The sequence below is a fragment of the Saccopteryx bilineata genome, chromosome 2, assembly GCF_036850765.1.
Source record: "Saccopteryx bilineata isolate mSacBil1 chromosome 2, mSacBil1_pri_phased_curated, whole genome shotgun sequence".
NCBI classification, from domain to species: domain Eukaryota; kingdom Metazoa; phylum Chordata; class Mammalia; order Chiroptera; family Emballonuridae; genus Saccopteryx; species Saccopteryx bilineata.
This window is the reverse complement of record NC_089491.1, coordinates 74,504,778-74,517,401: the sequence shown is the minus strand read 5'-3', so window position 1 is coordinate 74,517,401 and position 12,624 is coordinate 74,504,778. Positions and strand designations below refer to the sequence as shown.

The 12,624-nt window shown below is 38.3% G+C and overlaps 1 protein-coding gene across 8 annotated transcripts in view; it reads left to right on the top strand.

The window, feature by feature from the left end:
• MPDZ (multiple PDZ domain crumbs cell polarity complex component) overlaps positions 1-12,624 on the top strand; it is a 191,076-nt gene that overhangs the window by 23,339 nt on the left and 155,113 nt on the right. For 7 of the 8 annotated variants that reach the window (XM_066257256.1, XM_066257258.1, XM_066257257.1 and 4 more), the window contains exon 2: positions 11,245-11,312. In XM_066257256.1, coding sequence (XP_066113353.1) covers positions 11,297-11,312 — 16 coding nt within the window. In that variant the 5' untranslated portion in view covers positions 11,245-11,296. Of the gene's footprint in view, positions 1-10,874; positions 10,915-11,244; positions 11,313-12,624 lie in introns of all 8 variants that reach the window. The other variant, XM_066257252.1, reaches the window with a different exon arrangement.

Here is a 12,624-nt window from a genome sequence, read left to right as displayed (position 1 = left end):
TAGAAAGGCTGAGTGTTTTCTGTTGGAGGATTGCATGATGGTGGTGGGGAGGTGCCATTTCTGTGCTTTTGGAGCAGCAGCTCAGGAACGTTATTCTAGAATTGAATTCTGACTGAACGTGTAAGTTTTGCTGTCATGGCCAATTGACTTTATGACAAACTACTCGCAAATGACTACAGCCTTGCAGGTAGTGCTGATGCAGCTATGAATGAGACAAATGCTAAATTTAACTGCAGTAACAGATGCTGAGTGACTTGACAAGCTGCAAACCATTGCAGCAAGCTCTCTTAATGTTGTACTCCTTTTACAGTCAGAATTGTGTACGATAACTAGAAAATTGTATGCATATGGGACAGTTTCTGTGAGTTATTTTTAGCATTAAACACATTCTCACTTGTTAGTTGCCATATAATCTGCATTGGGCCGAATGATTGTTTTCTGTTCCAGGCACTGACTGTCTACTACACGAGAGCTGTGCCTGCACGTTCCCTGTACAACTTGTTGAAAAGTACAATGATTAGTCAGTTAGTAACTTCCTCCTAAATAAAATCAAATATCTTACTTGATTTTTTTATCCTCTGCTGAAACTAGTGTTATGGACTTATTGTTGGAGAGTCATATGGTCACAGCTAAAATCCTTAGAGATTTCTTTTTTTTTTTTTTTTTTTAAATATTTTATTGATTGATTTTTTTTAGAGAGAGAGGAGTGAGAGAGAGAGAGACAGAGAGAGAGAGAGAAGGGGGAGGAGCAGGAAGCATCAACTCCCATATGTGCCTTGACCAGGCAAGCCCAAGGTTTCGAACCGGCGACCTCAGTGTTCCAGGTCGACGCTTTATCCCACTGCGCCACGACAGGTCAGGCCCGAGATTTCTAAGGGATTTGGCAACTCTGTCATAGTGTTCAACTTTTGCAGAAATTATGAAGTCTTTAAATTAAAAATGATTATGAAAATTTAAATTTTTTCTCAGTTAATATATAGATAAATAGTGTTGCCAGATAGAATAATGCATACCTTGTTAAATTTGAACTTTAGATAATCAACAAATCAGTGTTTGGTATAAGTATGTCCCAAGTATTGCATGAGATATACTTATACCATAAAATTTTTCATTTATCTTAAATTCAAATATAACTAGGAATCTTGTATTTTTATTGCTAGTTCTGGCAACCTTATATTGATACCAGATTTTAAAAACTCAAAAGAAATGAAGTGCAAAATAAGTTTCTCTTAATTTCCTCCAGCCCCTTACATCCCACTGTTAGTCTTTGGAAAGCTTGCAAAAATAGTCTGTGCTTTAATAAACATGTGCATATTAATTTTACTTACACAAACATTTTCCTCCCTTTTATATAAATTCTAGAAATTTAATACATTGCTTTGTGCTTTTTTTTTTCATTTAGCAGTAAATTTCTACCATGTGATCTTTCCCCCAAAAAAAACAATGTAGAAAATACTGGGTAGTGCAGTAGAAGAGTGAGTGTGCTCTTTGAAATCAGGCAGAGTTGGATTCACATCTAAGTTCTGCAGCTTGCTGGCTAGATGTGTGTCCTTGAGCAAGACCTCAGCCATTCCTTTTCTCTGTTGTCTTATCTGGAAAATGGAGAGAATAATGTGCCAGGCAGTGGAGGATATTGTGGAGCACAAGATGGTCAGGTTTCATGCTCCCATGATGTAATGTGTGTTATGTAATGTGTATGGCTCTGTAGTTCCTCATAGGTACTGAATTAATTGAGTCAGCATTGATATGTCTTGTAATTCTGAGTGCCATAGCTACTGAAACAGACAGGTTCAGTTATCAGCAAATATGGCTATAAACACAATACATCAGCAGTAGCTGGAAAAGGAGTAATATTTTCTTTGTTATTTGAATATGCTTATTTTCATTATGTTGAGGGATTTTTTTTTTTACCTTGAAATGTAATAGCCATGCTTTTAAATGTACCTGTACTTTGAATATTAATATAGGAACTTTTATTATTTTCTTGGGGGTTTTTCTTAAAATATTAGATTTTAAAAGTGACTTATTCAAACATATATGAACATTATATAAATGGTTAATATTACTCATCTTTCTTTAACTACCTATAGTTATTAAATACTCAATTCTGACTTGGCTGTATCTTATATGGATTGTTGGCTATGTTGCATTGTCAACACCAGTCCATTTCAGATTTCATTCAGTTTGGTTCCCTAGACTTTATGCATGTTGTCTCCCTATTTCTTTCTTTAGTTTCTTCTTGTGTATGGCAAGGTCTACACAATTTTGAACTTGGAGAGAGGAAAGAAAACAGTAATGTGAATCTTCTTCCTTTCAAGGGGCAGGATATTGAAGTTCAATTGTTAACTGACTCTGGAGCCAGACTACCTGGATTCAAATCCTGGCTCCAACACTTATTATTGATATGACCTTGGGCAAGTTAATTAATCTTTCTGTACCTCGGTTTCCTCAAGTGAGTGGATTAAAGGACTTAATTGTATAATATGCTTTGGACAAAGCCAAGCATGTGGCAGGTGCTGTGTTTGCTGCTATTATTACTTCTTCTGTTCCAGCATTAATGTTGATTACTTGTTATTGTATCCAGTGGTGGGATTTAAATAATTTAACAGCCGGTGCTCTGCCCTAATGACCATTATACGTACAAAAAAATGATATACCAAAAGATAGTTTAGTATTTCATACAGTTAATACTTAATAAGAACAATAAAAGAGGTACACAAAACTAGATTATGTTATAAGAAAGAATTTTAAAATATTAAGGAAAAAGTATTAATACCTGATAAAAAACAAAACTGTTATTTAAGGTATTTCCAATGACAGCTTGTTGCCTCCTGGTTGTTTGACACTTTTTATGTTTGTTTACCGAAGTAACAAATGCAAGAGAATTAAAATGTAGTATTTCATCAAAGATATAATGAGATTTATGAAATGAATAAATAAATATTACAAGCATAGTTCCAGCCAACTTTTTCACCTATGGACGGAATGAACATTGCATTAGAATACACTGGTGCTTAGAATACACTGGTGCACCGATGAACATTAAAAAAGAGTAAGGAATGTAAATTTGTGATGTCCACATTGGGTGGCTGTCCAAATGCCCACCTTAGAACCTTGATAACAAGTGCCATTTACCAACCGGTTTAGTGAGCTCAACAAAAAATAGGTATCGGTTCTGCTGAACCAGTGCAAACCGGCTGAATCCCACCACAATCTCATTTCTTCTCTTTACTGCATCTGATTCAACCTCACTGGTCACTTGCATTGCCCAGAAAAACCCTTAGAACTTGGTGTTTTTATGACATTTATTGGATCTTTTTAAAGTTTTATCTGTTGGCTATTAACCACTGTTATCAGTCAGTACCCTTCTATTTCTGTGTATAGTTGAGGAGGGAAATAAGGGAAGAGTGATGGGGGTGGTGGTTGGAGGGTGAGAAGGAGAATTCATGTGTACAATTTGATGGGAGTGGATTCCATCTCTGCGTCTCAATAATTCTGTGATTACGAATGAGTTTCTTTATACTTAGAACTGAATCATTGTGATAGAGGTATAGAACAACGAAAGGAACACATTTTAAAAATCTTTTATCTCATGGTTAATAATTGCTGTGAACTAGTGTGGCAAGTAATTCCAGGACCTGAGTAGGAACAGCACAGATTTAAGAAAATAAACTTAAGAGAAATAGGATGGGAATAGGAAGCCTCTGCAAGCTGATGGCAAGAACAGAGCGCCCTCCACCCCCTACTTGCTTATTTATAGGGCAAAGTGAGGTCATTAGCAAATCAAAGAGATCATTAAAACAAAGTCACATTTCCAAGGCAACCCAAGAATTTCATCAAGTGCAGAATACCCCCACCAGACCTAACATCTTAACTTCATAAAACAAAGGATAAAAAGAAAACAGCCTCTAGTCTTTCGAGGAACATGGGGTATAGGATGAGTATAAACAACCTAGCACCACAGCTACCTTGGAAGTGTGGAAAAAAACAGCCTTTAGCAACTTTACTAAGTAAGTGAGGTGGGGGGTTGGGCAGACTGTCAGCTTACTGCCAGTTCTTTACACCTCTGTCCCCCAAAAATCTTAACTGCATAGACCCTGTTGGCTTGTGGTTCCTAACATATCCCCCTTTTCTAGTTTTTAACTTCAATTTGTGTGCTGTGATTTATACTCATTTGATTTCCCATGTTCCAATTTGGAGGCAGACTGAAAAAATAAACACAAAATTAATATAGCCAATGCTAAGAGATACCAAAATAAGTGTCTTAATACAATGAAGGGATTAAAGCTTTTTAGATTATCAAGCAAATTCTTAGCTATACAGCAGGATATAAAATAGAATTTTTGCAGTTTTGAATGTCCTTAATATGTTAATGTAATTTCACCAAGTCCATGTTGACACCATCACCGCTCCACATTATCTGTAAATGCAACCCAACCCCACTTCAGTCTGAGAACTGTCCCAAGAAGCAGAAGTTACACAGATTCAAAAAAAAGTTCATCTGGCACTGGAAGTGTTGTCACATTTCCACACTCTGCAGCTATCGTCCAAGTCCCAGTGACCACTGCTTCTAGCACATTAAGCTTTTGTCTCAAGCTTAATGTCAATACTGGATTTCTGGCAATGATTCAGGTAGACTAGAAGGGCCATCCGCAGCATGTATGGAGATGGAGCTTCTGTGTCCTTTAACCTGGAGAGATGAAACCAGGGGGCCTTTCCCTAGAGTTTTGCAGCCTTGGGGTGGTGAGAACCTTGGGATACATTACACTATGCTGGGTGGTAGAGGTAAATTTGTAACAGAAGTGGGCAAAAAGGAGAGAGAGAGAGAGAGGCTCTGAATTTGGAGAGTAGGTTCTGTCCTAGAATAGGCATGGGGCATTTAGGCAAGAGGAGAAAAGAGTGTGTAAAGGAGACACTATGTATTAGACAAGGCAGTGGATCCATGGAAAATGGGGAGAAAAAGAAGACCATCAACACCCACAACAGAGATCTTTGAGGATGAGCAGAACCCAAATATTCCAGCAAGGCAGAGTAAGTGGCCCTTGTGTCTATAAGAAATGAGATGGGCTTACCTGCTACTTGGATGGTTACCCTAGGCTTGTTTGTGGTGATGTGAGATGGGGCTGATGGCCCTGGGCACCTTCAGTCTTCAGTGGCAAGTCCTTGCCAGCTGGGCAAGGTTAGGTCAGAGGCGGCTGGGAGGAGTGGAAGAGATTGACCCTTCCTTTGCAGGAGCGAGGGAGCAGCCTATTTTCCATTGACCATTTTTGCCTGGCAGGGGCTGAGAAGGCAGGCAGGCAGGCTTTAGCCCAATGACCTTCCTTTTCACTGTTAAAGCAGGGCCCTGATGGAGTCTTATGAGGCCACTTAGGGGCATTGGAGCTGTTAAGGGCATATGCCAAGAGCTGGTATTTTGTCTGATCTCTTTGGGCTTTGTCTGCCTTTTCTTGTTCCTCTAAATGCCATGCTTAGGAGATATCGTTGAGGGGTTTCAGAATCCTCCTCTGCTTATATAAACTTTTTCCATATGTCTGGAGCTGATTGGAAAAAGACAGAAAGCATTATCAGCTGTATCAAATGAAAGAGGGTAGGAATTTGCAGGAGAAAGAGGTTTGGAGTGTGCTAAGAAGATTTGATAGATGAAACAGATTTGACAAAGAGAGGGATGAGAGCATAGTAAAATAAGTCTTATAAAATTGTGCTTGTGAAGCAAGTGTCTCATCCTGGCTCATGGTGTTTCACCAAATGTTCAAGAACCCACCGTGGAGCCTCAGCAGACCTAGGAAAAATATACATATATCCTCAGCCCTATAGGAAAACAGGGTGTGGCCCTTGCCAGATTCCTGTGAGTGGGTCCTTCCATCACACTTCAGGGAAGGCTTTCCTCGTTGGATTCCAGAGTCTCTGGGCCACTGAATGGCCTGTACATCAGCATTCAAACAAAAAAACAAAAAATATTTTTTTAAAGTAAAACATGATAAAGAAGATTTGTATGAGTTCCAGGATATGACTCCCCCTTTTTTATTTTTTATAGTTGACCTTTAAGCATTTGTTGGGCATGCTTTAAAATGCCTTGACCCTGAGGATTGTAAGGAAATACCTGTCCTCAGGTTAAATCCAAAGTCTAAAACATAGTAAATGCTTTTCCAAGTAACACTTCCATACCTTACAAAACATTTCTATCTCATTAATTAACAGGCAATCTAGAGAGCACAGGAGGCTGAAAAAAATCTAGTATGACCTTTGTTATCTTCCCATTGTAAAAAAACAAAAACAAACAACTGAGAGCTTTGTTAGGGAAATCCACCCTGCCCCAAGTCGCAGCTCAGTGATTGCTTCATGAGTGAGTAAAAAAAAAATCCAAAAATGAAACCCAGTGTTACTTAGCAATAACAGATGCAAAAGCTCAACTAAATTAGCAAGTCTTTAGGATCTACATTCTATTCTATTTAAATTTAAGTGAGTGCTTTTTAAAAGGTCCAATTTTAAAGCAAAATGTACGGATGAAATTATTATTTTTTAAATATTAGAGCCGGCATTTCCAATTTTTGCATGCAAGAACTTAATTCAGGCCTTAAAAACAGACACATTTTAGACAACATTAAACAAAGACTAAACAGAAACAAGAATCAGAGAAACCAGAGAGAAACCTAGGATTTCAGAGCACAACCAGATTAGAAAGATGCCTGCCTGATCTTAGGGCATTTTTTAATAGGGACTAAAGATGGACGAGACTAGTCAAAATTTCCTCAAGAAAAATCTCGGGGCCGCAAGGAAATTTTGTAGACAGATCCACCTTGAGTCCCCATCCAAATTTCCAGACAAAGAATAGAAAAGAAACAAAATGATAGTTCCAATGATTGTAGCTAAAACAAAGAAAATCAGACCATAACAGGAGAAGCTGTAACTTTTCTAACACCTGAATCTCCTATTTAAAAATTCCAAAAGCCGCTTCAACTGGCAGTTCAGGTTGATTATGCTGAGATTTCTCCTCCTGAATTTTAGATGAGTGGCAAACTAAGTTGATGGGGCCGGGGAACGCTCTGTTGTCAGTTTCCCTGAATCACCTGCCCTCTGGCAGTATTCTTAGATTTATATTCTTTTGCCCAATGTTTCCCTTTCCTACAGCCTGGGCAGAGGTCAGGAGCTTTAAGATTTGGCTGCCCTTGAGGGAGAGAGAGGCTGAGACTGACATCCGGGAGGGGTAGGGCAATTTCTAGCAAAATGTCCTAAACCCCTGCATTGGAAACAAGATCTACTGGCAGAAGTACTTCCCCGACCTTCCTTCTTTTGTTTGTTCTGCCGTTTATCAGAGTATTGTCCTGGAGGCCTCCCCTGAGACACTATGGCAATAGCCAGACCTTGCATGTATGAAGGCCCAATATCAATGTATATCGTGATGTAATTCCCTATATCTCGAGTCTGATCTAAAGCTTGTTGGAGTGAGAATCTCCAAAGGTCTGAGACAAAGACCCTGGGAGCAACCCGATAAGCGTAAGAAAGAGCAGAGGGCAGCAGAGGCACAAAGGTTAAGGCGGCCATGGCCACCCTCATTATCTCTCCAGTCATCCTCAGACTCCAAGGTCTTCTCAAATTTACATCTCTCTGTTTCTAGCTTACTGAGATCAAACAACAGCTCTTCCTCAAATAAAAACATTTGTACAAAAAGAAAAAGGTCCCTCACTCTTGACCCTAATTGTCTCATAATTTATTACTCCCGACTCTACTCTCCCCGAAAAGGACTCAAAAACTTGACTTACTCTGCGCACCTGGGGAGTTCCATCACCTGCCTTTCGTTTAGTTTTCCCTTCTTCAGGCCCCACGTTGGGCACCACTTGCCAGGAACCAGCATGGCAAGTAATTCCAGACCCTGAGTGGGAACAGCACAGAATTAAGGAAATAAACTTAAAGAGAAATAGGATGGGATCAGGAGGCCTTGCAAGCTGATGGCAAGAACAGAGTGCGCTCAACCCCCCTACCTGCTTTATTTATAGGGCAAAGTGAGATCGTTAGCAAATCAAAGAGATCATTAAAACAAAGTCACATTTCCAAGGCAACCCAAGAATTCCACCAAGTGCAGAAAACCCCCACCAAACCTAACATCTTAACTTCACAAAACAAAGGACAAAAAGAAAACAGTCTTTAGTTTTTCTGAGGAACATTGGGGTATAGAATGAGTATAAACAACCCAGCTAACACAGAGGTGTGTACAAAACAGCCTTTAGCAACTTCACTAAGCAAGTGAGGTGGGGGGTTGGGCAGACTGTCAGCTTACTGCCAGTTCCCCACACCTCTGTCCCCCAAAAATCTAAACTGCAAAGAACCTGTTGGCTTGCAGTCTCCAACAAGTAATGATGAACTCTTTAAAACCACAGAAAAAGCCATGTATTTATTTTAGGGATATCAGAGCAGAGGAGACAAACTAATTTTATATCACTGAAATCCAGAGGGTGGAAGTCTGGGCACTAATGTCAGTTACTTGAGCCTGAGGTTTTAAATAAAAAGCCTTTGTGATAAGTCTGAATAAAAAGTAATTTTTTTTTTCACATAACTGACTTGTAGGTAAACTCATGGATGGTAGTATTTTTCTCAGTTTCTACTCTCTACTTTCTCTACAGACTCCTAAATCAGCGGGCCTCTAAATTCATAGAGGACCTCCTCCTCCTCCACCCCATGCCAATAATGCCTATCTTTTGAAGTTAATATTTTATAAGGGTAGGAGGATAAAACCAAATTTTACTGTATATATCAAATACTTACATGTATAATATTATTCTTTTTGGACTTTGTGAGTATTATTCATGAGTAAATAGAGATGTTCAAGTTCAGAAAAGATAGATAAGTGACTTAAAAACATAGCTATTAAGTGGTCAAGCTGAAATCATCAGACTTACTAATCTATACCTTTCCATTGCTATCATGCTTCCTCTTGGGTGATTTAATTACATATACATATGAAGGGCTCTGGCCAGGTAGCTCAGTTGGTTCAGATGTTGTCCTGATACGCCAAGGTTGCGGGTTTGATACCTGGTCAGGGCTCATAGAAGAGTCAACCAATGAATACCTGAATAAGTGGAACAACAAACTGATGTTTCTCTCTTTCCCTCTCGCTCTCTGCCTCCTTTCTTGCTCTCCCTACCTTCTTACCCATACTCCCTTCCCCTCTTCCCTTCTCCCTCTCTCCTTCCTTTATCTCTAAAATCAATAAGTTTAAAAATTTCTTTAAATACATTCCTATGTAGACCTGGGCTTTCTTACATTTTGATATCTTTATTTTATCTTTTAATTGTCAGAGGTTAATAATATTTTTTGGGAATCTCATTGTATGCTATTTTATGAAGCAATATCGTAGTCTTCTTGTCAGAAAGAATAAAAAGTATGACTAATTTATTTTTAAGTTCTCCCTGTATTTTTCCTCATGAAACCATGCAATGGTTGGTATTGGAATGCTCATCAATATGGGCTCAGTATTAATATTAATATATATATTATAGTTATGATTTATGTAGTGATCTGGAAATTAGTATATTTTATTTATCTCATTTATCATGACATACTTACTGAGTAAATATGTTTTCTAGTAAACTAAGGTTCAGATGGTAGGCCCTTGGTCAAGGTCACACTGTTACTTAGGTTTCAGTTCCAGGTTAGAGCCAGTGCCCTCTCGTTGTCACACCAGGCCACATTTTGTGTGTGTGTGTGTGTGTGTGTGTGTGTGTGTGTGTGTGTGTTTCTGAAGTGAGAAGTGAGAGGAGGCAGACAGACTCCCGCATGTGCCTGACTGGGATCCACCTGTTATGCCCACCAGGGGGCGATGCTTGGCCCATCTAGGCGTTGTTCTGCTCCAACCGGAACCATTCTAGTGCCTGGGGCAGAGGTCATGGGGCCATCCTCAGCACCTGGGCCAACTTTGCTCCAGTGGAGGCCTGGCTGTGGGGATGAGAGAGAGAGACAGAGAGGAAGGAGAGAGGGAAGGATGGAGAAGCAGATGGGTGCTTCTCCTGTGTGTCCTGTCCTGGAATCAAACCTGGGATTTCCACATGCCGGGCCTTCGCTCTATCTCTTAGCTAACCGGACAGGGCCTACACTAGGGAATTTTTTAAACAAGTGCCAGTGGTTGAACTATTTGAAATGGAGTTGATGTTTTAAATAACATATTCTAAATTGAGATAAGGAAAACCAATAAATACTGTTTTCTATTATTACACAGAGCTCATTGCAGGCTTGATGGTCTACGCATATGTTCACTTGCATCACATACCTCCATTATTTTCCAAATTCATTTTCTCTTAAATAACAAGGGACAACTTGTTTCTTCTTAAAGAAAGTCTCTTTCTCATCTTCCAGATGCATGTGAGGATGTGGTTGTGATTCCTTTTCTCCATTGAGGGAATTACTGACTGACTTCCCGATGACTGTTTTGTGCAAGACACAGAGTTGATGTAACTGTGGAGACATTGTGCAGAATTGTTAAACAGCAAATATTAAAGATGAATTAGTGATGTGAACATTGTCAGTGCAGATCTGAATTCAGTACATTTAAAATGTCTAGATAAGTGTTGTTAAGAAAGATGAGATCTGTGTGAGTTGAAGTTTTTGTTTATTTTTTTTGGATGGTAAAGAAGAAAATATTATAGTCAGGAGGGTATTTTAAAAACCCCTGAAGAATCTTCTTTTACTTAACATTCTTTTACTCACATTTTCATCCACAATTTAATGTATTCTCTTCTGGTGCCTGACGTACTGCTTGAGTGTCACAGCTTATTTCTAATAGATGTGTATGTATATGTGCCCCCCCCCCCCAGTTAAGACTGTGAGCATTTAAGGCCAGAGTCACATCTTCTAATTTTTACATTTTAATGTTTTTTCCTCAGAATTTCTCATGCAGAGTTAAGTAAGCTTCTTACTTTGTGGGTAAGGATATTTAAATGAATCCAAGATTTTAGTGGGCTGTGTTGATCTTGTAAAGAAATATTTTGGATTTATCTGTCATCTTATTAAAAGAGATTTCTTGCCTTTTACTTATAATGCAAATATTACCTGTAAATATAAGATAATTTTGGATTAGTTCTAAAATTATTGCTTTTTTTTATTAAGTATAAGGAAAACTATCTTTTCAGTCAAAGAGATTTTAATGGTCAAAGGAATTAAAGTAGCATCAAGTGCTTTTTATAGTATATAGTTTTAGAATATAATTTCAAAATTCTGATAAAATATAACCATTTTATTTTATTTTCTCTCCAGAGTTCCATTTTGTTTACTGTTTATCGAGAAGAATACTGAACTTTGAGGAAAAATGTTAGAAACTATAGGTAAGACTTGTTCCTTTCTATCATTGTAAGAATTGGACCTCCTTCCAGTCGGATCTTTGAAATATAGTATGTTCTAAATAGCAGGATTCTGTCATACTTAGTTTTTAAAATTTTTTTATCCACTAACATTATACCAGGGTAATGTGTTTCCATATTTGAACAATTTCATCTGAAGTGTTATAGAAACATAGTTTATAAGCAAAAGTTAAAAGCCTATGAGATTTTTCACTTACAGGTTTTACACTTAATATAAACCCAATTATCATCTATGAACCTAATGCTGGCTAACGTTTGTTTCTGAATAGCATCATAAAGTTTAACAATATTTTTAATACTGAAAAAGATCTTTGCCTATATCATACATATTTTTACTTTATTTTTTATTTTATTTATATTTAAGTGAGAGGAAGATAGACCCCCACATGGATTTCTCTCTGGTCCCGCGATGAGTGCAGCTGGTGTCTTGACAGCTGTCTATTTTGAGGGGAGGGTGAGAGTGAGTGGGAAAAGGAAGAGCTCTTGTTGTGACCGTAGGGGTCATCACTGTGACTTGTGGCTGGGACCATACCAGTAATGAAGAAGCATGGTTGTAGCCTTCCTTCAGCACCCGTTTTATACTAAAGTCCCACACCATAAGGACTACTGCTTCACAGAGGAAACTTCCTCTTAAGAAAGTGGAAAGTAAAGGAGTAATGTAAAATTATTTAAATTGTATCTTTCTAATCTTTATTCTGTAAGTTATTGACTCATACTCTTTCCAAGACGTAACTGAGGAATTAATGCTAGATTGTGATTCTGAGATACCATGGGAAATGTAACCCAAAATAAAGTTCTCATGTATATCTTTATCATTATTTGCTTTTAAAATTCTGTGTATGAGTAAATATTTTTTTGTTTAAATTTGTATATGTTTGTGAGCTCATGGCCAACATTAATTTATGTTTTAATTTCTCAGTTTATAATTCCACATTTAATGTTATAAAAAGTGCCTCTGTTGATAATTCCCACTCTTTTTTTTTATTATTATGATATAGCAAATATATTTTGATTCATAAGTATTTTGCCATAATGACTCTGTTAGGACCTATAACTGAACAGTCTCCATCAAAAATAAATAAATTTGGCCTGACCAGGCAGTGATGCAGTGGATAGAGCATTGAACTGGGACGCGGAGGACCCGGGTTCGAACCCCAGAGGTCGCTGGCTTGAATGAAGGCTCATCTGGCTTGAGTATGGGCTCACCATCTTGAGCGTGGGGTCACTGGCTTGAGCGTGGGATCATAGACATGACCCCATTGTCGCTAGCTTGAGC